At 41.1% G+C, this 26270-nt stretch overlaps 2 protein-coding genes across 5 annotated transcripts in view; both read left to right on the forward strand.

Annotated features, from left to right (window-relative positions):
• Positions 1-26: 26 nt before the first annotated feature.
• Positions 27-18452, forward strand: LOC127609192 (tubulin-specific chaperone cofactor E-like protein). 4 transcript variants are annotated; one of them, XM_052078990.1, is made up of 10 exons: positions 27-1129; positions 5399-5459; positions 5791-5982; positions 7483-7622; positions 7836-8017; positions 8131-8387; positions 10627-10753; positions 10917-11033; positions 12815-12926; positions 15247-18452. In XM_052078990.1, the coding sequence occupies exons 3-10, from the start codon at positions 5832-5834 to the stop codon at positions 15451-15453; spliced, it is 1293 nt and encodes a 430-aa protein (XP_051934950.1). In that variant the 5' UTR covers positions 27-1129; positions 5399-5459; positions 5791-5831; the 3' UTR covers positions 15454-18452. The 4 variants fall into 4 exon arrangements, with proteins under 4 accessions (XP_051934950.1, XP_051934949.1, XP_051934951.1 ...); XM_052078989.1 differs by having other exon boundaries at positions 5806-5982; XM_052078991.1 differs by lacking the exon at positions 5399-5459 and having other exon boundaries at positions 5806-5982.
• A 3917-nt stretch (positions 18453-22369) lies between these two features.
• usp2a (ubiquitin specific peptidase 2a) overlaps positions 22370-26270 on the forward strand; it is a 44697-nt gene continuing 40796 nt past the window's right edge. The window contains exon 1 of the mRNA XM_052078934.1: positions 22370-22594. The gene's annotated coding sequence lies outside the window, so the exon portion shown is untranslated. The remainder of the gene's footprint in view (positions 22595-26270) is intronic.

The following is a 26270-nucleotide window of genomic DNA, read 5'->3' on the forward strand; positions in this document are numbered from 1 at the left end:
CTTTGAATATGAGGCAGGATTCATTTGACCGACAATCGATTACTCACTCATCATAACCTGAATACAGTACTTTTACTCTTTGCTCAAATAGAACAACCCCATTGCTGTTTTACTGCTGAGGTGAATGAAAATGTAAAACTGGGCTATGTCCGCAAGGGGGCGCCCTGACACATTACTCCAGAGTGGGTTAAAAAAAACGTATGTGCGTGCGCGCGCGATATATAAACCACGGTTTAAAAAATATTGATGTATTTTCTCAACCTTTATTATCGAAGTCGGTGAATGAATCCCAACACCTGATTAGTTACTCGGAAAATCCGCTGCACGATGATGGATATTGGACTGTCCGGATGGATTGTCCGCGTGAGCACCGCTCAGCGGCGCTCACTGACATTGATGGGTGCATGGGCAAATTCATGAACACTGCAAGATGGACCATGGAATTAAATTTGTAAAAGGACGCGTTTTACTTTAATAAAATGTATTCTGTATTTTGGTGCATCTCTTAACATCTTTTGTAATTGACAAGCATGTTTCATTCGCACTAGTTATACGCGAAAGCAAAATAAATTGAATAAGAATTTGCTGAATGAACTGGTTCTGTTGAAGGACTATATCGATTCAAGAAAATGAATTAAATCTGCGTTTTTTGCTGTGAAGAATCTGAATAATCACGGAAGGTCGAGGGACTGCAGCTTTTCGTCATAAAAACAAGTTGACATCTATCAAAATGAGCTGATGCACATTTTCAAAATTGACCGGTAATTGACAAAAGTGGTACATTGTATTAGCATTGGCATTTTGGGAGTTTACCTCTCGATTTACATTAATGGTATAGTAATGTACACAAATTGATGATCCCATTAACCCTCCCCCCACGCCCAATGTATCTGCGGTCATGTGGAAATGACTGATGCTGGAATCTTTTTCAAGACTCCGTCATTTTTGCTTCCTTTGCGACTGAGACGAAATTACTAAAACAATCAGGGCCCACATGAATCATGACTTTTTTCCTCCAATCTGGAACCAATGCGTGAAGACAACAAATGACGTCACGTCCGGGAAGTTGGGAATAGCAAACGACAGCTGAGATGTTTTCATCAAGCGACATTGGAAGTGGTTGTTAAAGGTATGTAAAATGATTCTGTAACCAACCGATTAAGAGATTATCTCGGGGTCATTAGCGAGTGATTGGTAGACTGTTGTTGCTACACGTTTTCGATATTGGACTAACAAGATGCTGATAGGGGTCAAAATAATTATTTGACCGTAAACTCCGCTTTAGACGTGTATTCAGCTATCGGTAAAACATGTCGTCCTACTTTCGTAACTGTAATACGAGATGCTGTGAAGAATACGAGATTTGTTTTTAAAAGCGGGCTTCATTCAAAGTGATGCCAATTCTACGATGTACGGGGTTTGGTGACTCAGTTATTCCACTGAAATACCCCGTCGTCAGGTCTTGTGACTCGCAAAGACTTAAATATAATTTCGGCCATAACAGTATGGGGACATTTGTTTTGACGTCGCTGAAATTACAACTTTTTCTCGGCTTGCTCCCTAGCGCCATAGCGCCTTCTCACCCAACCGAGTAGTCGTTGGTGCATCCCTGGCTACCTTCGTCCATCCATTTTCTAATCCGTTTATCCTACCAAGGGTGGCGGGCGTGTTTGAGCCAATCCCAACAGTCTTCGGCCGGAGGCTGGTTGCCAGCCAATCGCAGGGCACACATAGACAAACAACGATTCACGCTCACAATCACACCAACGGACAATTTGGAGTGTTCCATTAACCTGCCATGCATGTTTTTGGAATGGGGAAGGAAACCGGAGCACCCGCAGGCACAGGGGGAACATGCAAACTCCACACAGGAAGACCAGAGCTGGAATCGAAACCTGCCTCTATACTGTGAGGTGGACGTCCTAAGCAATCGTCCACCATGCCGCCAATAGCTAAAAAAGAAAATGTTATATCACTATCGTCCAATGTGTGCCCATTTTATGGTTACTTTTTTTTTAATCGAATCCACCACGATTGTTTTAATCGCTGTCATGTTGATGCGCCATTTTGTTTGTTTTAATCGGGATTACATTGAAACCCTAGAGAAGGAAAAACTTTCACGACTCACCTACATTTCACAGAGTAAGCTGAACATAAAATCAAAGTAGTGAAGTGTAATATTAGCCGTAATTATTATTAGCCTTACTTTTAAGCTTTGCACAGTTAACTCACAGCATGTACTGTATATAATTTCTTATGAACAAACATAGTGTAGCTCAGCCTCTGGCTACTGACTGGCTACTACGTCTTTGCTACCGATATGCTTTGGGGCTACATCAAACCAATTTAAATAGCACTGCAGGTCAAAAGAAAACTTCCATGGTGCAAGTGCAATGCAAAAAGACTTGTTAAACATTTTGTGATACGGCCATAAATTTGATGTTGACACAAAGCAAAAAGTTGAGGAAAAAGGTTATTTTGTATATGCTGTGGGCTGAAAAAAAACAACCCCCCCCCCCCAAAAAAAACCCCAGTAGGTAACCTGCAAATGGCCCTCGGCCCATAGTTTGGACACCAATTGTCTACAATAGGTGGTGCCTCAAAAAGAACACCGCGGGTTGCAGTTTTTCAATTTCAATGGGTCCGTGTGTACCGTATAAGGGTCAGTCACCAAGTGTGAGTGACCGACAGCAATTAGTTCAGAATTGTGCAGTTCAGTCACAATCGACTACATCGCTCTGTGCGGTAGGCCTAACATGCAAGGCTGTGTGGTTGTTTAAAATATATATAAATGTCTACCCTCACTGCTAGCCAGGCGCAGATGTACCTGCGTGCACAGATGGTGGGAACAAAACCCCCCAACCCCTCAGAAATTGCAATCTTTTTGGTATTATTCATGTGGATACTAAATGGTGTGCTGCATAGGACTGCGCGACTGTCCGTGTTTTAAGTTATGTTATGTGTTGTGTTTATTATTTTACTTTATGTTAAGTGTTTTGTTAAGCGCTTTGTTACAGCTGCCGCTGTTGTGAAAGCGCTATATAAATCAGCATGTATTGTATTGTATTGTACATACTGTATGTTTTCAAAGTGTTTTTTTAACAATGTTCATTCTGTTGTTCTTCACACATCTATAAAGGTGTGTCGCGACAGGAAGAAAATACAGATCCCGGTGTGATAACAGTTTTGAACCACTGATTTTGATTAACTTTTCTTATTATAGCTGCAAAGTAAAAATAGATCAGGAAATTTACAACAATAATAGCACTACCTTACATTTGCAGAGGAGGAGAAATTTGGCTTCAGACACTACCACAATTTACCAGCAGGCCATTTTATTACATCAGCGATTGTAACAAGATCCTTTCATATTTTTCCCCCCTCTGATGATCTGATGGGTCACTACATAATGTATGCCTTTCTCCTGGAGATTCCATAGCAGTCTCATTCGAACTCTGCATCCAAAGAGCCCCACTACTCACACTCATCATTTTAATAAGCAGCATTGTAGTAATGTAAACCGTGTGTTGTATTTTAAAATAATGAGCTGGAATATAACATTTTATGGGCGGCCCGGTAGTCCAGTGCTTAGCACATCGACTTCACAGTGCAGAGGTAGGTTCAATTCCAGCTCCGGCCTCCCTGTGTGGAGTTTGCATGTTCTCCCCGGGCTTGCGTGGGTTTTCTGCGGGTACTCCGGTTTCCTCCCACATTCCAAAAACATGCATGGCAGGCTGATTGAACACTCTAAATTGTCCCTAGGTGGGAGTGTGGGCGTTCGTGGTTGTTCGTCTCTGTGTGCCCTGCAATTGGCTGGCGACCGGTTCAGGGTTACCCCCGCCTACTGCCCGAAGTCAGCTGGGATAGGCTCCAGCACCCCCCGCGACCCTAGTGAGGATAAAGCAGTTCGGAAGATGAATGAATGAATGATTAACATTTTATGTTCCAATAGTTCAAGGGATATTTAAATAGAGGGCATATTATTTGCTAGCTAATATAGACTGCACAATAATTGTAATTGAAATGTGGTTTAACTGAAATATGTCAGCTAGTGGCAATTAAAGCTTGCCCTTACTTCTGAGTACCAGGCCATAGGCCATTGATCAGTCCATTATACAAACTACTTATCCAGTTAACGAATGTAGCATATGCCCAGATCACGGGGATCGACAACTTAGTTTGGCCGTGGAACAATTTTTTCCGCACAATCCTATCACGGGCCGAAATGACCTTTTCATCAAGCAGACCTCTCAACTCAACTCAAATGTATTTATAGAACACTTTCAAACAGCCATTGCTGCACACAAAGTGCTGTACATGGAGCAACTAACATATGCAACAGTAAAGCAAAACAACAAATCAGTATCAAAGACGGTAGAGAGCACCAAACAGTATAACTAAGGCCTGTTGGAACAATATCGAAAGCTTTTCGCGGTATTGATGTCATGGCATATTTATTGCAATATGATGTGAAAGCTCACTGTACGGCAAGAAACTTCACTGTATTGCATGACGGTACACAGTCTGCTCGCTAATTTGAGTTATTGTTGTATATCCGTGTTTTATGTCATGGGTTGTGTTTATTATTTTACTTTATGTTTTCTGTTTTGTTAAGCGCTTTGTTACAGCTGCCACTGTTGTGAAAGCGCTATACAAATCAGCATGCATTGTATTGTATTGTATTCATTATTTATGGCATTAGAAATGTGATACTGTCTATTAACAGTGATTTTGTTTGCCGAAGTCCAAAAATTCAAGTCAACACAGGAACAGGAACTCTTAATAAAGGCAACACAGGTATAGAGAAAGCCAAGTAACAAATAACCCAGTTAGTTTCTTTTTAAGTCCTGACTGAGATGCTTAAATTTGGAGGGTTGTCTCTTATATGGAAGTTTTGCAAATCGGAGGTCCAATAGTCCAATAGTCCACTATTCCCAGCCAGACGACGTCATATGCCGGCGTGAGTCTGCCGTCTCGCTCGATCGATTGTAAAGCGACGCCAACACAGAAATAGACCTGGAGAGTCCATAATCAACGTTTCCTTTAATTGACATTAGTTCTCTCTATTTCTTTTATTTGTAACATTAATGTAGTTCCAGAAGTTTTTGCATAGCTCGCGGGAGAAATGTATAGTGTTCCAATCAGTCTATTTCTTATGACGTATATCGTCGTTGGTTGTGCAGCCAATTGGTTGCCTGAATTGTGGCTACAGATACGCGATTGGACGTGTATCAGAAACCCAGAAAAGAAGCGCCTCAACGTGACGTTGCCGTGAAAAAAAAAAACACATTTCAAGCAGAACGTCTCATTATTTTGCCGCGAAACAAAACCACGGTTTTAATACGGGACTTTTAATCCATTCTAACCATGTTTTTTTTTGTTCATCGTCATCTGGCAGGCAAGATCTACTTGGTGGCAACCCAATTTCGGCCGACACCTGCCATACCAGATGACTTGAGGTGATTTTCACGGTTCAGTACTGTACACCCTTCAATGATCGCCATTCATTGACAAGGTAGAGACGGAGAGAATTCAAACCAAATTCCTTTTTTTCCTCACCGAGTCATGTTGTGGAGCATGGGAGGAAGCTGGTGTATGTACCCTGAGAGAAATCACAAAAATGCAGGGAGAACATAGATTCAAATCTAGATCCCGGCCCAAATCTTGGTGCTGTGAGACGACAGTGCAAACCAGTAAATCACTCAGACAAGACATTCTTTTGGGTTTAGCTAATCTATTGTGATCGGTGAGTGATCTGGCCCACTAGTATCTGTTGTGTCACTGCTATAATCCACGTCAAAACAGGGGGAAACTGTACCAAAGACAGAGCAATGGAGTCTCCAGTGTGCCAGGAAGGCCGAACCTTTGTGGAGGTGATCAATGAAAAGTACAGCCCTGAGAACTTTCCGTGTCGTCGAGGGCTTGGAATGGGGGTGGTGGTGGTGGTGCCCACTGCATGTCCTCAAGGGTCCCCCATGAAAGGTGAGCTGGATAACTTGTAACTAATCGATAGATGTGTGCATATTGTGCTCTTCTCATCACTCTTTTCTCGAGTGATCTAATTGTTAGTGTGTAGAGCATAACACAGTGAGGTCAGTTTAATTGTGAAAAATTATAAACAGTGTTTTTCCTTTCTGAATTCTGATTGTAATTTCCCCATTGCGGGACAAATAAAGGATATCTTAATCTTAATGAAAAAATGTCTAAGTCAGGGGTGCCCATTACGTTGATCGCGATCGACCGGTAGATCGCGGACTGGTCCCAAGTTGAGCAAGGGGTGAGAGGAGAAAAAAAACAACCATTTGTGTGTCTTTGTGCATGTTAGTAATATATTTTTGGTGTTAATTCACACTGCACTCTAATCATCCTATCGGTCTAATTTTCACAAAAAGTATTTAAAAAATAATAATAAAATAAAGCAGGTAAATCTTTCACCTAGGGTGGTGCGTGACCTGCGTCACCTGAAGTTGTTTAGTGCTCAGCAGTCTGCAATTGCAGCTTTTGATCAGAGCTCTTGCGCTATATCTTTCGTGTGCAATTCACAGAGGGCACGGGCAAAGAATAGGAATCTCGAGGGCCAAGGGAAGTACTTTAAAACGGTACGTGTGAGCTACAATAGTTAACAGGCTGCAAAGGTGCATCGCATGCCTCCGTGTCAGGCTGTTGCTCATCATGGCGTGCATGTGTATGTGCGAGCGTGGTAATGGGCCGATAGCGGGAGGTTGGTTGATCAAAAAGTCGATCTTCGGTCCAATAAGTTTGGGCACCCCTGTTCTAAGTGATTCTTGGGCTAATGAGCAACCGTAATGGTAAGCATAAATAAAGAATACTTGCAATACTAACAGTCAACATCCTCAATGTATATCTTGAACCTCGATGCTCAAACCATCTTTTTGGAAAAGAAATGGCAACAGATTAGATTGTGTGTTGTATACATAATTTTAAAAAACTCTTAATGCTTTTCAGTTTTAACATTTAAACATCTTGATAATTCATACAATGGAAGCATACAGTGGGAGAACACTATTCCGTTCTGGGACCCTGTCAGACAATGCATGATTTGAGACTGTGGGCAAAATGGTCACAAATATGAGCTATTTTTCTGGTACATGATATTGTCCGTATTTACACTAATGTGACGGAAAGATTGTCCGATACACTAGTAGGCCACAGTGACGTTCAACACACCCATGCCAAAGGCTATGGTGTATGTTTCCGAACATGATAATGAAAAATGGCCTTTGAATCGATATAAATAGTTATATATTTGGATTTTGATGCACGACACATTTTAGAAAATCATTCAATAATAGTGCATGTGCTTGTTTAATTTAAGACATTTAGATAAGACATAAGATAAGATAAGAAACACTTTATTAGGATGCTATTAAGTAAATTAAAAGTACATTGAATTATTATTAAGTACCCAAAACTTCCTATAATCGTATTAGTGTTATTTTCCATGCTTTTTTTTTTTTTCAGACCGCCTGAACTTGCCCAGTGTCCTGGTGTTAAATGGATGTGGAATCAGCAAGGCAGGTGACCAGAGTGAAATTGCAGCCTTTTGTGCCCATGTCATGGAGCTGGACCTGTCCCACAACAAGCTGCAGGACTGGCATGAGGTGCTGTCTCTGGGTTTGTTCATTTATTCACTTTCAGTATTTCCAGATAACCTGCAAAAATAATGCAGGTTGTTTAATGCCTTTGTATTACTGGCACATGACTTCCATGTAGCCCATCAGCTCAGGTTTATTTTCTGGGTTCCTGTTTTTGTTAGCACATAATCAAACAGTGACCGAAAAAGATTCTAATATCAACCTTTGCTTTTTTTTCAGATCGGTAAGATTGTGTCAAACATCCCCAATCTGGATTTCCTTAATCTGAGCTACAACCCGCTAGGAGGGATGACGCTTGAGCCACAGTGCGCTGAAGCATTTTCTCGGGTCCGACGTCTCGTCCTCAACAACACCCAAGTGTGCTGGGACACTGTGATGCTGCTCACCCGTGAGATTCCCGAGTAAGGGACGCACTAATGCTAGTACAGTGCTGAAGTGGCAGTAGATGTCTGTGCTGGATTCACTGTACCAAAGGGTGAGGTCTACAAATGGAGTAATTAAAGTCATCTTCCAGGCTCGAGGAGTTGTTCGTGTGCCTTAATGAGTATAGTGGCGTGCGAGCTTCCAGTGTGGCCTGCCCCAATCTCCGCCTGCTGCACATCACGGACAACAGCCTGCACGACTGGGCCGAAGTACGCAAGTTTGGATCCATGTTCCCTGGCCTGGACACTCTGGTCATGGCCAACAACAACTTGGCGTCCATCCAGGACAGCAAAGATATCCTGCAACGGCTCTTCCCCAACCTTCGCAGCATCAACCTCCACAACTCAGGTTCATGGTTCTTTGCATGATTAAATCATACTGTCAAATCATTTGGTGGCACGGTATCAGGTTAGCGGTTAGCACTCAAGCATCACAGCAAGAAGTCGCATTTCTATCAGAAATGTGTTTTTCCCTCTTCCCTAAAAAAAGGGGGACCCAAAATTAACCCTACCTCTGCACTGTGAGGTCGACGCGCTAACCACTCGACCACCGGGCCACCTTAGATGTTATCGACTTTCCAAAATGCTCCAAGTGACACTCCTGGATGCAACATTTGAAATTGTCACTAAACCGAAAGAAAAAAATGTTTTTGCTATTCACATGGCCAGAGAGGAAAAAGGAAGCCTCATCTGAGAACCACAAGTCATCGTGGAAGTCCGGGTTGACATCATTTTATTTTATTGTATGTATGTATGTATGTATGTATGTATGTATGTATGTATTTATTTATTTATTTATTTTTCACAAAAAACAATGAGCCATGACACTTTTTTGTCACTATCTCCCGGGGTCAATTTCTGCTTCCCGGTAATCTGAAATTTGTCAGAGTACATTTTAGGTGCATGATCCGAATAGGTCTCCAATGCAAAACGTTATCTGCTCGTTTGTCCAAGTCAATTTCAGAAAACGTTATTCAAAGTTCCTTTTTTAAAATTCAGAATTTCAAACGATCTGAAAAATTAGATTAAAAAAAATCTTTATTAGTAACAATAAGATTATCCAGATTGCAATCCTTTTGCGTCACCCTTGGTTTGGTTTCATTGAAGGCTATAAATTGTCTATAGCACAAATGCCCATTTGGTGTCGGTTGTCCCTCGCTCTCACCCTCTCACCCGAGATGAGTGTTAGGAAAACGGATGGAAGGACATTTTAGTATTGGTTTGTAATGCCTTCTTCATAGTTGATAATATGAACAAACCTGTCACAGTATCCAGAAGCTTCGTGTTATTTACAGCTCACCCTTCTCCATTTCACTTTTTAAGCTGTGCATTAAATTGTATCCGAGGAGAGCCTGTGTTCAATCTATTTGTAGAGATATGAGAATAGAAGGAGCCAAAACAGCATTTGTGGACTTGGTGTTTGAATTTATTCATCCTGTTGTCTTTTTTTACCTGTTTACAAGTGTATGTGGAAACCAAGGGCGGTAATGACTAGGATAAAGAAATACACATCCACGTCACTTCCTGAGGTCTCTCGTATAAATAAAGATGCATACTATGCTCCTTATTAGAAGCTACTGATCCATTCAAATGTTTGAAATTAAAAAATGCAGCGCATGGTGTCACAACGGGCGATAATGAGCTTTATTTTGAGGAGGACAACACACATTTGTCTGTGACACTTTTGAAGCGTTATGTTCTGCCAGCAAGCATGAACAGGCAATTTGAGCACACATTTTGATATGTGGTAAGGTAACGGGTAAAACGAGTAGCAGGACCGTGTCATATTGCGACAAAATCATCGACTGTGCCCAAAGAGGCCGGACAGAAGCATGGGTCAGCAATATTATGCCTGCATGCTAACAAACACGGCATCCAAAAGCAAAGGAAACATGCACTTCCCTCCACAATTTCAAACTGTTTCCAGGCCTCATTAATGCCTGTGACATGCTTTTGGCAGGATTTCCTGCAAGTACAGTTGAACTTTTTTTTTCTATTTGGCAACAAGTTCCCATGAATTCTTCCATCACCAGCACAGATTATTTCTATAAGGAAACTATGTGTTAAAATGGGCTTTGTTCGTATTTTTGGGTGGCTTGCTGCGGCTATGTTAATATTTTAACTGTGTTGGATCAGGATGGATGAGTTATGAACTCAGCATCTCTGTTTTTGTTCAATAAAAGAATTGATTGTTGAGAAAAAATAGTTCAACTTCATACAGTTGTGCTTTGAAATGCCATTTTTTAAAACTCTTTCAGGGATAGCTTATCATGTTATTCGGTTACAGGGTGTGTGAAAGGGTCAATTGAATTGAATACAACTTTATTGTCAAATGTGCTGTATGTATGTGTAACATACAGCACAAATCATTATTTTGCCTCATTGTCTACTGATGACCAAACAAAATGCTTGTATTAAAGCTTGAATAGTATAGCTTTCCAAAATTCCCCAAGTTAAACTCCACACGGAAATTCACTCAAAACGTTTTGAAAATTAACTACCGGTAGATGTTTTCCACTCCTTTAGAAACGCTTGAAGCAATTCTAAAAAGTAAAGTCATCTTTGTACTTTCCTTTCAATGTGACCAGGTCTTAATCGATGGGAAGACATTGAGAAGCTCAACTTCTTTCCTAAACTGGAAGAAGTGCGATTACAAGGAATCCCCTTACTGCAGACGTACACAACTGAGGAGCGGCGCAGCCTGATGATAGCGCAGTGAGTTCCATTAAAAACAAATGCCTTAAGGAGATTGTTTTGGTTTCTTTTAACACTGCATGCTCGGGACACTTTCTCTACATCTGTCAATTACGCTCTTAGTGCATTTTCACACCGCGTTCCAAATAGCTCTCTGATAGCTTCATCGCAATTGTGTCTCTAGGCTTCCCTCGATATCACTGCTGAATGGAAGCGTTGTAACTGAAAGTGAGAGAGAAGATGCTGAGAGGTTCTTCATCCGTTACTACTTGCACTGTCCTGAGGAGGAGCTGCCTCACAGGTTTGTGCGCCTGCTTGCTACCCTCTGCTCCTCACATACCCGTTGTCCTCCGTAAAACACAAACCTGAAAGCAGAGCAAAAGTGGACTGAATCTTCAAATCTCATCTCAGCCCAAATGGGTGGTGATGATGATGATGCCAGTTGGTCACCAGCGCTTCTCTGGCCCAAAAGACCAGAGGTCCCCAACCTTTTTGGCCCCACGGACCGGTTTCATGTTAGACAATATTTTCAGGGACCGGCCGGATAGATACAACAATATGATATGAAGTGCGTGAAAAGTGTGGTACTGTATTTTCGAAACATAATAATAAACACAAATCATGACATGAGGAACGTCCTTTCTGGCTACAACATTCTCATGTCGCTATGGTAATGTTTAAACATGCCTTCCAAAATAAGATACACTGCAAATAAAAAGTGCATGAAAAATACAAATCACCATGGCCGCTTATTATGCAGAGTAGGCTTGGTGCGTGGTATTCTCCCGTTGAGATAAAGCCATATTTGAAATAGGACTCTCGATACTGTCTATTAAATGTAGCCTTCTCTTTCTTGAAAGTCATAGGCTCGTCTTCGGTCTCCGAGCTGGGCCTTTTCCCCTTCCCGAAAAAAAATTTCAAAGACGTTTGTTTTTAATGCGGTAACCTATCACGTGATCGAGAAACGCGCATTCACCTGTGTCAAGAGTGACACACTGTAGACTGATACAACAGAGAATTCGGTAATTTTTCAAAATAAAACATCTTTCAGATTCCGAAATGAATACAACGGAAGGAATGTAAGTTATTTATTCTTTCTGTGCGGCCTGGCACCAAATGACCGGTCCGCGGACCGGCGGTTAGGGACCCCTGCTACAGCCGATATAAAGTAGACTCACCGGCCCCTTAATTAATTTCACCCAATCAAATGAGCCCATCGCAAGATGCCTTTGAAAGGCTGGTGATAACACTCGCATTTGATGGACCCTGTCAGAGCCGTTTCATTTAGTAGTTTAACAATTCATATTCACTCATTCCACCAAAAGTAATCAGCATGAATACGCCCATGCCTTTTGATTTTCCATGCTTGTGGGGCTTAAAATTGACTGTTACATTTGAATGCATGTTGGGTGTTGACTGCAGCTGCAAGGGAACTGCCTGACAGTGGATTAGGTCTCTGGAGCAAATATTCTGTGGCTTTTACAGAAGAATCATACGCACTTACGTGTCTAGTCCTCATAGCAGCATAATAGATCGAAACAAAAAGATGTTTTAAATGGTGTTGTAGTTTTAGATTACAATAATAAGTGTCCTGAAAAGTAAAGCTTGCATCTGCATGAGAACGGGATGTAATATGGTTTGGTAGCTTCTTGTAGTTGGTTGGCATCCCTGACTTTTTTTTTTTTTTTCATTGTACCCAGATTTCTTCATTCATTGAAAAAATGTGTAGTCTGTATCATTTAAAATATATATAAATGTCTACCCTCACTGCCAGCCAGGCGCAGATGTGATATAAATCGGCATGTATTGTATTGTATTGTATGAAACTTTCCTAACGCAGGAGTAGAGTCATCTTTACAGTAATTTGGATGAAAACCCATTCTATGCCATAAATATGAAATCAAAACAAAAACCACAAAAAAAATAAGTCAACAATTCCGAATTTTTACTCCTCTAGTTGGCTTGCACACAGGAACGTGGTTTAATGCGCACTGTTTATAACCACAAAGCATTGTCGGTCGGGACCATCTTAACCGAGGGCTCTCTATGTAAGTGTATCTTTTTTTGTTGTTGTTGTTGAAGATATCATTGTCTGGTCAACAAGTACGGGAAGCTGGAACCTCTGGCTGAGATCGATCTCCGGCCACGCTGCCATGCTCAAATTGAGGTTCACTGCGAAGAAAAAGTGGAACAGGTCTGTCACTTGCAACATGATTTATTTCCCCTCACTCAAAGCTTGGAGAACAAGGATATTGTACGAATCCAATTCCAATGATGTTGGGACGTTGTGTTAAACGTGGATAAAACAGAATAAGATATCCTTTATTTGTCCCACACTACAAATTGTATTACGAATACAATGATTTGCAACTCATGTTCAACCAATATTTAATTGAATCCACTACAAAGACAAGATATTTCATGTTCAAACTGATCAACTTTATTATATTGCAAATAATTACTATATAGCAAATAATCATGAACCATCCAACCTATGAAAAAAAAGTCCAATTTACAGTCCAAAAAATACAGTATATAATTTTTCAAAATTGTTCAGCCCTGCTTGACATGATGGTGTTTGGTCCCATTGACCTTTTCCAGCGCGTTTGTGCTAGAGCTAGTTCCCACCCAGTGCCCTGGTTAGCACTTCTTCTTTCTTTTCCACCACCAAGGTTAGCTCTAGTTCTGGTGGTTGAAACTGGTGCTTAAGACGTGGGCCAAACGACTACCCAATTACTACCCATTTTCCACCAAAAATAAAATAAAATAAAAACTTGGTGTTTGTTCTGCGCCAAGGCCGGTGCTCTGCTTCGGCGGTGCTTCACAACTTCTTCTGAAGAACCTGTTTGGTTTTCGAGCGGCAAAGACCCAAGTAGGAGCGACATCATCACATCCTCGTGAAGCATCCAAATGTCACCGCTTAGGTCGACGTTTACCCAAGAGCGCCTGCGCTATTAATAGTAATAATCATGTACTGTTAGCATCTGCTTGGCAACTTGGACAGTGGTACCTCTACTTATGAACGTTTCATGTTACAAAATGCATCAACGGGAAAATATTCTGAAAGAAATGTCAAGATACGAAAGGTAAAAATAAAGTATTGGCTGCCACTCGCAGCTCCGAGTTTCCTGAACGCAACATACTTATAGCTGCACTGCCATTGGCTATGACCTAGCATCTTTCTGGTGTCCCATTGGCTAAGAGGGCCGCTACCGAATGTGTCTCTATGTGTAAATAGAGATGTGTCGAGGCAGCGTCCTCGTCATTCGACCATCAGGCCATGAGGCGTTCCGATAGTTTTACGTAAATGTGAATCACCCAGAAAAAGTGTTCACCAGTCGGGCGATCGCTCACTATGCTGCTGTTTGCCTTGGACATTTTCAAAGGATTGTTAAAAATCGACAAAAGCAAACGTCCTTGGATCAGTTCTTTATAAAACACCAGGCAAAAACCGCTTCTGAGAGAGAACATGGACTAAAGAGGGCAAAAAACGATGAGGACACAGTTAAAAGTTAAACGACAATTGTTTTTTCTTTTTTATTCTTTGTTTTTTACATTCGGCACAACTCTCATTTATTGTGCAATAGTCTAATTGTAACATGTATTTGTTACAAAATTTGATGCACTTTTATGCTTTACAAAACATTTATGTCTGAATTTGGGTGGGCTTGGAACGGATTAGGGCATTTACATGGAAAATGCGTCTCTACTTACAACATTTTCTAGTTAAGAAACTTTCTTACAGAACCAATTAATTCCCTCAGTAGAGATACCATTGTATGTCGTATATAATAGTCAGGGACATGATTCAGCAAATGTGTCCTGGGAGTCATAACTCTAACATCTGCGATTGTCATGATAACCCTGACCCCCGACGTAGTTGGTGCCAGAGTCTGGCCCAAAAAATAATCGGGACATCTTAAGCACCAGTTTTAAGCACCAGAGCTAGAGTCAATTTTGGTGGTGGTGGTGGGGTGGGGGGGTGAACTGGTGCTAACCTGGGCACTGGCCCGGAACTAGCGCAGTGGAAAAGTGCTACATTGAGGGGCGGGGTTATCATGACAATCGCAGCTGTAGCGGAATGGCACATGGTGCCATTGTGTAATCGTCGACATAAACTGTGACGTTTGGACCCTTTACAATGACGGAATGATGTCGCTCCAACTTGGCTCTTTGCTGGTGGAAAACCAAACATGTTCTTCGTAAGAACTTGTTAGCACTGGCGCTGAACGAACACCAGTTTTTTGGGGGTGGAAAAGGGGTACCAGTGCCCCTCGTATATCCCATCCTGCTGACTTGGGCTCCCTGTTTCAAATTTGGGTCTTACACTGGACACTGATTTAAAATTGAACAGGCAAATTGGTGCTGTTGTTAAATCCTTTTTTTCCCCATTTATTCTTTTTATCGTTTGTTGTGTGATTTGTTTTTGCTCCCTGTACAGCACTATTGTATACAGTTAAATTGAGACATCCAGTTTAATGTCTAAAATGCATGTGCAATGTGTATGTTTCCAGCTCAACATCCGTTTAGACCAGACGGTGGCCGAGCTGAAGAAGCAGCTGACGTCAGTGGTGCAGCTGTCCACCAGCAGCATGAGGCTGTATTATATTGACAAGAGCAGCGCTTTTGGCCCGGATGAGCTCAAGTACAACACGCGAGCTCTTCACTCCTACAATATCCAAGATGGTGATGAGATACTTGTTGTGCCCAAGACCAAGTGAACGGTTGGCTTCCAGACTGAACGGTTCATTGGATTAATTGTGGATTGCTTAACCGGCATTGGAAAACAATGACAACAAAGTGTGTATCTCATTGCTCCGGAGCCTGCGTGATAACATAAAAAGTTAAACGAAGATGAGTTTCATCCTGGTCTCTCAGCAGTGGATCACAAGTGGGCTGCTGGGATTCCACTCTGGATAGAATTATATCTTTATTTACTGTATTTTGCATAGTTTAGGGCATCCACGAGGTGCAGCAAATGGAGAAGAGCTCAGGAGAGAAAACTTGCAGGCAGATCGAAGCTTCCGATGGGATCTCACTACTGCACCTTTATCTGTGTACAAATGCACCACAACTGCACCGGCGAGTACACAACACTACTTGATTGGCCAATAGTGGCAAAAGCTACTGTGAACCATCAAGAGGCAACGCTGCTGAGTGGAACCAATGATACAACATCATCTGCATAGAGAAAGTGTTGAGAAATATTGGTTCCCAGTTGTCCAATTGTGACTTAATTAACATCTGATACACATCATCTTGATCCATGTTCTTTGTGTTTATTTCATGGCGGTGGCGTACCCCCATTTCAAATCATACTCCCAAAATACATAAATGGGTTCAAGAGTGAGAAAACATACTTCAGAATTTTAATGGATGGATCTTGTTTAAAAATGGGACATAGAGTACAACCCAGGTGTTTGTGCTTAATCCATTCTACAAAGTCTGACCAAAACACAATTGAGCAAAATCCAAAGCGTTACCTGTATTTCCCATTTGAAGAAATGTAAATTTAATTAATCAGTTCCAGACACCCCAAAATATTAACATCAGTCGTCGAGTGGTTCGCGCGTTGACCTCACAGTGCAGAGGTACCAGGTTCGATTCCAGCTCTGGCTTTCCTGTGTGGAGTTTGCATGTTCTCCCTGGGCCTGCATGGGTTTTCTCCGGGTAATCGGGTTTCCTTCCACATTCCAAAACTATGCATGGTTGATTGACCACTCAAAATTGTCCCTAGGTGTGAGTGTGAGCGTGGATGGCTGTTAGTCTATGTGTGCCCTGCGATTGGCTGGCAACCGGTTCAGGGTGTCCCCTACCTAATGTCCGAAGACAGCCTGGGATTGGCTCCAGCACCCACTGCGACCCTTGTGAGGATAAAGCGAATCAGAAAATGGATGGATATTCCATACAGGTTATAACTATACAAATGGAAATGTTGTGAAATCAATATAAATCACAAACGAATTGAATAATTCAAACTTCATTGAAGAATTTTGATGCTCTAAAAACCGCCAGAAGCGTGGAGAGAAGTCATTTGTTGAATTGTTGTCTCTTGAATTCCGTAGTTTTTCCATCTTTTTCAAATGTCTCGTACACAAAAACCTTTAGGCATGTGGTGTAAAAAGGGTTCGGGAGATGACAAGGTATATTCCACAAAGGAAGTTTTTCACACACACACAAACATTTTCATCGGAACATAGGTAAAACATCTTGTCAAAAGTTAGGACTTCAAAATAAAAATAGAGTATGTTTCACCACACTTGCTTTGGATCCATAGTGGCTTGTTTAGCCGTGACAGCGGCACTCCAGCTGTTTAGTTCTTGTGTGAATGTAGTTGACACCAGGAGACCCAAGAAAACGTGGTTGGCTTTTATCTTGTGGGTCTGACTTTTAACAAGATGTGACAACAAAATTACCTGAGTGTTGCAGAGCAGACTGGGAGTATTAGTGCTTTGAATTGTTAATAAACACTTGCATCGTGGAGTAAACCTTGTCATGTGTTGAACTGTGTACATGCAACTTAGGAAAGGCTTCCAATGAACTCGTCTCAATTCCAGGAAATAAATGGTCTACTCACGTTTTTTAAAAATACAAAAACCATGCGAATGTCTGAAAAAAATCAAGCAAAAAAATGGTGAAATCTAATCATGTGAAAACTAGGGCGTACAAGTTTCCACTGTATCCTTTATCCTCATTGTATTGTCTAGAGCTGTGCCTAAATGTCCACTTTTCCCTACAAGTACACTATTAAGGGGTTCCGTATCAATCAAACTTTATTTATACTGTATAGCACTTTTCATACATAAAAATGCAATTCAAAGTGATTTACAGGTAAAAATTTCAAACTTATGACATAAAAAGAGGACCCCCTCCTCCCCTCAACATATACAAATATATATCCCCACAAGCAAACCTATGCTCACACACACACACACACACACAAAACATGGCAAGGCACAGAGAAACCATATGAGGTGGAAAAGAAACGATATATATATATATATATATATATATATATATATATATATATATATATATAATATAGTGTGTGCGTGTGTGTGTGTGTGTGTGTAAATAATGTATGGGAGTCTGAAGGTCCAAGGAGAATAAATGTAGAGCACTCAAAAATAACCGCAATGCACTTGGGAAAAGTAGTGTGTGCATCGATGTTCACTCAACAGGTTCATGTCGGCTGCGATATATTGCGAACAGGAAAACATGCCCCAAATATCAAAGCGAGACAGTTACTCCACCTCAGAACTCATTTTATCATTGAATTGTAAAAATATATGCCACAAAGGAAATAAAATATAGTAGTGTGTTTTTGTTTATTTTTTTTTTCTGACATGATGAAAGCTCTTTCAATCGGTTTGGTTGTGTTTTCAATGACATTTGCAGATGCAATGTTTCTCTAGAATTCTGAGTTCATTTTGCTGCTGTTCAGGAGTGTTCGGGAGCCTGACACCAGCTCACCCCTTTTTTTAAATCGTGACCAGGTCCTTTCTGTCTCCGAACTTGAGTCCTTCCATAAAGTAGACTGTAAAGTGTCTTTACTGTAATTTTTGACTTTTCAATTATATAGAGTATGTTTTGTGCGCAAAAAAATACCTCTGCGCAGACCCTCACACTGTGCTCATACTGAGATGGGAAAAAAACCTAGCATTTGTTGACTGATGCCATATGACAAGTTCCCAATCCGTAGCTTTAAAATGCCGTAAAAGACGCACAAAAAAATATTTGTTCTGTAATGATTACTGAAAAAAAATACACCTCAACTCTGCTCTTATGTAAGTCCTTGATTGGGGAATATTTTGCTGTCATTGTTGGGAATGCAAATATTTTCCTTCCTCCATGTTGCTACTGTCCCTAAAATGTCAATCTTTCAATATCTTAACCACGTTTAACTTGACCTCACGCTTTTGTTTTTGTATTTATTTTCTGTCATCCACGGAGGTTGCAAAAAAAAGTAACCAGCCTCTTTTTACAAAGTCATCTATTTTCAAATAGACAAATTCATTAGGGTAAAAGGTTTGTGTTTGTTTATTGAACATTTAAATGGATAACACAAAATATTTTAATAGGAAGTACAAGATTTATAAGAGGAGAAAACAAACGGTCATCAATTCACACACTTTAGTTCAGAGGAGAAGAACAATTACCTAGTTCTACCACTCGTTCTTCATGTATTGTTAACTTCACATTTATACATTAATAGGTCATTCATGTCGTGTATCCTGAAAAGAAAAGGAAGGAAGTCAACATATAAACCTACTTAAATATACACCTGCACTTAAAAGTATAAGATACACAAGTATGGGTACCGGAATAATCGACCGAAGTACTGCACGGTAAGAAAGCATTCTTTCCCACTGCTGAGACCTGAAGTAAATTGTTTTGTTTTCTTTTTTAATAATATTTAATTTTGGCATCCAACTCAAATATTTTGAGACTGCAAGTATAAAGGAAGCGGCCTCACTGTTTTAATACTCATGGAGGGGAGGACAAATCAGATCACGTGTTTGTGTGTCAGTTGATGTATTTCTTCTTTAAACTGGACGCTTGTGAAAACGTAAATGTTCTTAGGTAGTGTTACATCCGCCTTGGTTTTTCACTAAAGGTGCATTTTTGTTTGTTATTGTGTGATATTTGCTTTTCTATTTATTTGAGCAGTCTCACAAACTAGCAATCACCAGAGGACAGTGTTCCTGATTGTACGCAGTTTAATAAATATGTGAATGTGTTGTGTTCTGGGAACATTTGTTAGAACCCCCAATGTATGACGATAAACCTTTGCTTCACCTTATTTTTGGTGTTGTGTTTTATGCACCGCAGTATCCAAATGATAATTGCTTTACAACTTAATAAGCGCACAGTATTGCTTATTTCATAACATCATTGCTATACTTGAATATCAGGAAATGAAATGAATAAAGCATAAGTATAAAAATATAGCACCAGCTTAGTGCATTAATCTGTTACATACAAGTAAATCCTTTTCTTTTTCCTTTTGTTTTTATATACATGTGTCATAGTCATTTTTGTTCTTCTCCTGTAACTACGTACAGGGGAAACCCTGAAATGCTTGAATGAAAATGAAACAACTATCTGAAACAATAAAACTTCACTGCTAAGTATTTGAATATATGAAGTTATTTAGCATTTGCTGCGGTTTCCTCTTCTTCAGTATGTATGAGGGGATAAATGTGATTGACAGGGGTCTAATGGAAATTAATTATTGTACTACCAGCTTTCGGAATGTGACCACGATGTCCATCCATCCATCCATTTTCCGAAACGCTTAATCCTCACTAGGGTCGCGGGGGATGCTGCAGCCTATTCCAGCCATGTTCGGGCAGTAGGCGGGGGACACCCTGAACCGGTTGCCAGCCAATTGCAGGGCACACAGAGACGAACAACCATGCACACTCACACCTAGGGACAATTTAGTGTGCTCAATCAGCCTACCATGCATATTTTTGGAATGTGGGAGGAAACCGGAGTACCTGGAGAAAACCCACACAGGCCCGGGGAGAACATGTAAACTCCAAACAGGGAGGCCAGAGCTGGAATCGAACCCTGTACCTCCGCACTGTGAAGTCGACGTGCTAACCACTGGACTCCCGGGCCGTCGACCACGATGTCATCACATGAAAATTACTGTTTTGCTCCAATTCTTGATTCATGCATTCATTCATTCATCTCCCGTACCGCTTGATCCTCACTAGGGTCGCGGGGGGTGCTGGAGCCCATCCCAGCCGTCTCCGGGCAGTAGGCGGGGGACACCCTGAATCGGTTGCCAGCCAATCGCAGGGCACACAGAAACAAACAACCATTCGCACTCACACTCACACCTAGGGACAATTTAGAGTGTTCAATCAGCCTGCCACGCATGTTTTTTTTTGGAATGTGGGAGGAAACCGGAGCACCCGGAGAAAACCCACGCAGGCCCGGGGAGAACATGCAAACCCCACACAGGGAGAGGCCGGAGCTGGAATCGAACCCGGTACCTCTGCACTGTGAAGCCGACGTGCTAGCCACTGGACTACCGGGCCGCCCCAATTCTTGATAGTAAATGAAATATATTATACATGTATTAACAGCACCAGGAGCCTCATCTCAAATTGTAAAAAAAAAAAAACAAACCAAAAACAAATGAGCATGTACAATACATTTCACAACTGCTAGTAAAGGATACTACCAATACTAGAGTAGCAATCATATACAAGGAAAGCCAATGTGCTAGCCTGATGAGATCTGGTCCTTCTGGGTAGTATTAGGGTAAGAATGAATGCACTCATAAATCAAGAGGCTATCGTGGACAGAGATCGGATGGCTTGCAAACCACAGTAAAGTGCGTTTAGAACTACACCATGACTATGGCAAGTGTTGTTCACATTTAACAGCTACTCTGGATCTATGTTGCAGATGTTTGTAATTCTGTTTTGCAAAGTCAAAAAGAACACATGAGAGCCGTACCTATATTCTTCCTGTCCACTATTAGCGAAGTTTAAAGAAGGACTGCAATCCGGAAAAATGAATCAAAGAGAGCTGCACTGGATCTTTTTGGTTGGACATTTTTTTTACATTTTAAGCCAGAGGCATGATCAGTCATTATATAAAATCTTCTGACCTTAATGACACATTTCCTTGACCATTCTTGGATTAGTCTAAATCAAAGTGTCAAAGTCAAGGCCCGGGGGCCAGATCCGGCCTGCCACATCATTCATTTTATGTGGCCCGTAAAAGCAAGTCACGTGTATCAACTTCCATGATACTTGCTAAAAATCTTTACCGAAATGTCAAATTGTCACCCGTAATAAATAACCTTGAGCTTTTACAATAATTTTGTGACCCCTATTAACACTCACGCAAACAATAATTGAACAAAATATACTGTAGTGTATTTAACTAATTTCAAAACTGGTAATCCATCAATTTGTTGTGTACAAGTAATAATATATAAACATTTATTTAGTTTCACTGTTGTAACAGCCCCCCGAGGGAAGACTTAACCCCAAAGTGGCCCACGACAAAAATGAGTTTGACACCCCTGGTCTAAATTGTTCCGAGATGTGATTTGGAGTGTGAATGGTTGTTTGTCAATGTGTGCCATGCAATTGGCTGGAAACCAGTTCAGGGTGTACCCCGCCAACTGCCCGAAGACAGCTGTTACAGGCTCCAGCATGCCCGCAGGGCGCAACCCCTGTTAGGATAAGCAGATCAAATGGCTTGATGGATGGGTGGAAAAAAGTTGTATCCTCCAGTTTACTGTTTTATCCCATTTAATTCAATGTCAATTTGTACTTTACCTTTTTTTCATAACAACTTGTATTCGAACATTTAAATCCTTAAGATTTTCACCATCCATTTCTTTAATGTCACAGGAAAATAGTCTTAGCTGGAACTCACATCGTGTATTCGAAGAAAACGCACATCTACCATCAGCACAATACGTTTACCTTTACTTTTCCACTTTCCTCGGAACCCTGAATGCAGCATTTTTTCTACCGAAAGAAATCTGTGATGTTTACGTTCATTGTCATGACGACGTAGTCAGAGGCCGTCCACCGCCGTGACTCGTGACGTTCTCTGATAGTGTTAACCAATAGATATCGAGCTGAGCAGCCGGAGTGACGTAACAGTTAAAGAGAACCCACCGTTACTTGCTTGCTGAAACTCTTACTGCATTGAAGAAACGACTGAATTCCAGCATAGGGTTGATAAAACGCCCAGGACTGCGGTCTTGCGTCCAACACCAGCGTCCAACTGCAACTTATATAACGGTGAAGAAAGCAGCACAAACCGGCTAGCAAGCTACTTTTGGGAGGCGTTTTGCTGCTTGGTCGCATCTCCCACTGCTGGGTGAGTAATACGGTTGCCATCACACCGCTAGAAGCGGGCGTCCAAACCCAATCCGAAAAACCATGGAAACGTTGCCGTTTGAGTGTTAAATGAATTCGTATCCCCCCTGACGTCACGTTTAAATGGGCATCGTTTGCATGAAATATGACTGTTGAATTGCGCTAACGAGAGAAAAGTCTAAAAGTTCCACAAATGATCGAAACAACGATGTGCTCGAGCTGTCCGACAGCACTTTGCTTTTCTTTCCTGAAGCTTTTTTTTGTCCACTCACAAATATAGTTTTTGCTACCAATAAAGTTTAATAAAGAGCTGTGTTCACTGTTTGAAAAATCCTGCTCATATTTCTCAGAGGATGTGACTTACTTAAGACAATCTACTACTACAGTATATGATACTGTAAGTTTCCAAAAGAACCGCGTTATTCACAGCTAGTAATAATTGTGTCGAATGAGATTCTGAGCCGCGAATCATTACTGTAAGTGGTTCCCTAAAATCCTGACGCACTCGATCCCCCATCCCCGCCCCCCAATCTCATATTAGCCGGGCAAGGCTGGTTCTCTTGAGCACGTTCGAGAAAATGTGTTCTCCATGTCCACGCATGATATAGTCGTTAAAGAAATACGGCCAGAATGAACGTGACGTCAAGAAGTACTGTCTAACCAATCTGAACGGGTGGCAGAAAACTAACACTAATCATCATCATGCTGTAGGTTGTGTGCTGACTGGAGGCTCGGTTGTCCCATCTTTTTGCTGTGTGTCATGTAACACAACACTTAGCCCAGCGCCCTTTCACCACATCGCTACCGTCATTTTCCACACACGTCATTTCTTCTGTCGAGAGGAAAATACTCGGATTTCAGTGAAAACACAATTGTGTTGTTATTCTTGTCCCCCCCCCCACCCGCCCATGTGCTATCAGTACTGTTAACAGATACGCATTAGGTACAGTTCAATGCAAAAGATGTATCCCGACTCTCGGATCAGGCCCTTGTAGTTTGGATTTTTCCCCATGTTTGAATGGGGTTTTCATTAAAAAAATGAAGTGTTTGTCTGTATCTGCCCTGCGATTGAATAATGACCTGTACAGGGTGTCCGTGACCTCTCGCCTAAACTCAGCCGGGATACTGTTCAACTAACTTGCAAACCTAAAGGAGAACTGCTGTGGAAAATGGATGGAATACTCAAATTGAACCAACCAGCATGTTTTTGATTGTTGTTGGAGTTTGGTGTGGCTGACCTTGGATTGAGTGGTGACCAGTCAACTGGGTGACAGCTCCTCGCAACCCTGAAAAGGGAAACTACTTTTGAAAATGGATGAATGTGGTTTGTCGTGGTGTCAAACTGCAATGCATTGCTATTACGGTCGCAATTGTTAGTATTTTATTGATTTATTTTCTTAATTTGTGCTGTCCTCTATGTATCACAATAAGACAATTTGTCTACAAAATACACTGCAAACATAGTAAATATGATGTGTATCTTTCCAAGTCTCTTGGAAACAATCTTTCACATCAACAAAAGTGTAATGTTCAGTATAGAGTACCGGATTTGTCATCAAATCATAAGCGCCACTTTGCATATGAACACCCGACCAGAGTACACTGCGACATTGACTAAGCAGTTTGACTGATAAATCTGTACACAGTGACATCATGACTTGTTGCTCTGATGGCACTAATGCGTTCAATGGCAGGAATGTTTACTTTTGAAAGATGTACTATGGATTTTTTTTTAAAGAAAAATGGCTTTTGCAGGTGAACCATGATGTTTTGCTCTTTGTGCAAATTGTTTTGAGAAATGCACTGACTATTTTGCAAATCTCAATTCTGATCTGACAAATGTACAGAAGCGACTGAGAAAATCAGTGACATTTGTCATGCTCAATGCATTTACAAAATAGTCACCTTTCAACAACACAGGGTTTGAACAAAAAATAAATAAAACACATACCGGGATTTTTTTTTCCTGTGCGGAGGGCTCTTGTGCATGAAAATTACCATTCAATGCTAGCACAAAACTGCTGTGCGGCACATCAACATTAGGCGCAAGAACTCATTTGCATTAAAAAAATCATCTCACACAAACTTTTAATCTTATCCCGAACTATGTTTGTCCACAATATCATCCCAAAATCCATCCCAAATCCATTACGCTGGTCAACAGCAAATTTTAATCAGAGATGATGACTTTGTGGGTCACTATAGAATATTCTTAGAACTGACTATTCTTTCAGTGTTTCCATCTATTAATCATATCAAATTGTATTTTGCATCAATGTCTGTTATAAAATCCTTCTTTTCCTGACTTCCGTTTACTAAGCAATTATTGGTGTTGTTTTGGTTTTGTTTAGTAATTAAAAGACACACTATATAAAAATGAAGCAATATCAGTCACGAGGGATTATGGTGACTTGTCGAGGTAATTCCCATTACCGTTGCACTCAACAACCTTTTTGAAACTGGTTCAGTTACTAGTTAGGTTAGTTTTGTTTTCCAAAGTAGAAATAGATGTTTAAAAATGCCCATTTTGATTACATTAAATTAAAAAAATTGTTGGCTAGTATTGTTCGGCCTGCTCAAATTGTATTATAAGGCAGGATAAGACTTGGTCCAAGCGCAACTAACTGATCTCTGTCATCTAATGGTGAGTGATGACATTACAACAGAAAACTATACAGTGGATCCCTACTATTAGCTCGGGACAGGTCAGATCCTCAAATCATGAAAATATAATATAAAATAATAATATAATATAATAATTGTATAATTGATGCAAATTGAAACCTATGATGTGCATTTTCCATGAGAAACAGGTCACCTCCGCAATACCCCCCTCACCCCCCAAAAAAGTACATGTAAAATATAAAAAACAAATACTGGGGGAAAAATCTGCGTGAGTATGCAGGAATCCATTGTAGTGCCATCTATCCATTATCTGGTCCACTTGGCTTCACAAGGGTCGGTAGGTGTACTGGAGCCTATTCCAGCCGTCATCCGGCAATAGACAGGGCATTGGTAGGCACACACAGACAAACAACCACCTGCACTCACACTCACACCAGAGGACAATTTAGAGCAAGGGTGTCAAACTTATTTTTTTGTCCCTTGGAGGGTCGATGTAAAATCTCAACGTTATTTATTCCCAACTACAATTTGACATTTCAGTCTACATTTCAACAAGGATCATGAACGTTGACACACATGATTTGCTCCCGCGGGCCACATAAAATGACGTGGCGGGCCAGATCTGGCCCCCGGGCCTTGACCTTTGACCCCTGTGATTTAGAGTGTTCCATTAACCTGCCATGCATGTTTTGGGAATATGGGAGGAAACCAGAGTACTGTACCCGGATAAAACCCGCGCAGACATGGGGAGAACATGTAAACTCCACACAGGAAGGCTGGAGTCTGAATCGAACCCTGCACCTCTGCACTGTAAGACGGATGTGTAACCAGTCAACCACTGAGTCCCCCTCCACTGTAGTAGAGGAAACATATGTATTTACTCTTATAACCCCCCCACCTCCCATTTAAAAAAAAATCGTTGAGAGGCCTCTTAGTGTCTGGACCTTTTTCACACGGGATGCCAGTTGCCCATCTTGGCTCCAGAGTATTCCATTATAGACAACATGACTAAACAATTTGATTTCAACAATCTATACACAACGACACAAAGT

The sequence above is a fragment of the Hippocampus zosterae genome, chromosome 10, assembly GCF_025434085.1.
Source record: "Hippocampus zosterae strain Florida chromosome 10, ASM2543408v3, whole genome shotgun sequence".
Classification (NCBI taxonomy): domain Eukaryota; kingdom Metazoa; phylum Chordata; class Actinopteri; order Syngnathiformes; family Syngnathidae; genus Hippocampus; species Hippocampus zosterae.

Bases quoted from the DNA above. Each gene is read 5' to 3' on its own strand.
- LOC127609192 (XM_052078990.1), top strand. From the start codon at position 5,832: ATGGAGTCTCCAGTGTGCCAGGAAGGCCGAACCTTTGTGGAGGTGATC. The intron at 10,754-10,916 runs GTGAGTTCCATT...TTGTGTCTCTAG, and splicing joins CGCAGCCTGATGATAGCGCA to GCTTCCCTCGATATCACTGC. The intron at 12,927-15,246 runs GTCTGTCACTTG...GTATGTTTCCAG, and splicing joins GCGAAGAAAAAGTGGAACAG to CTCAACATCCGTTTAGACCA.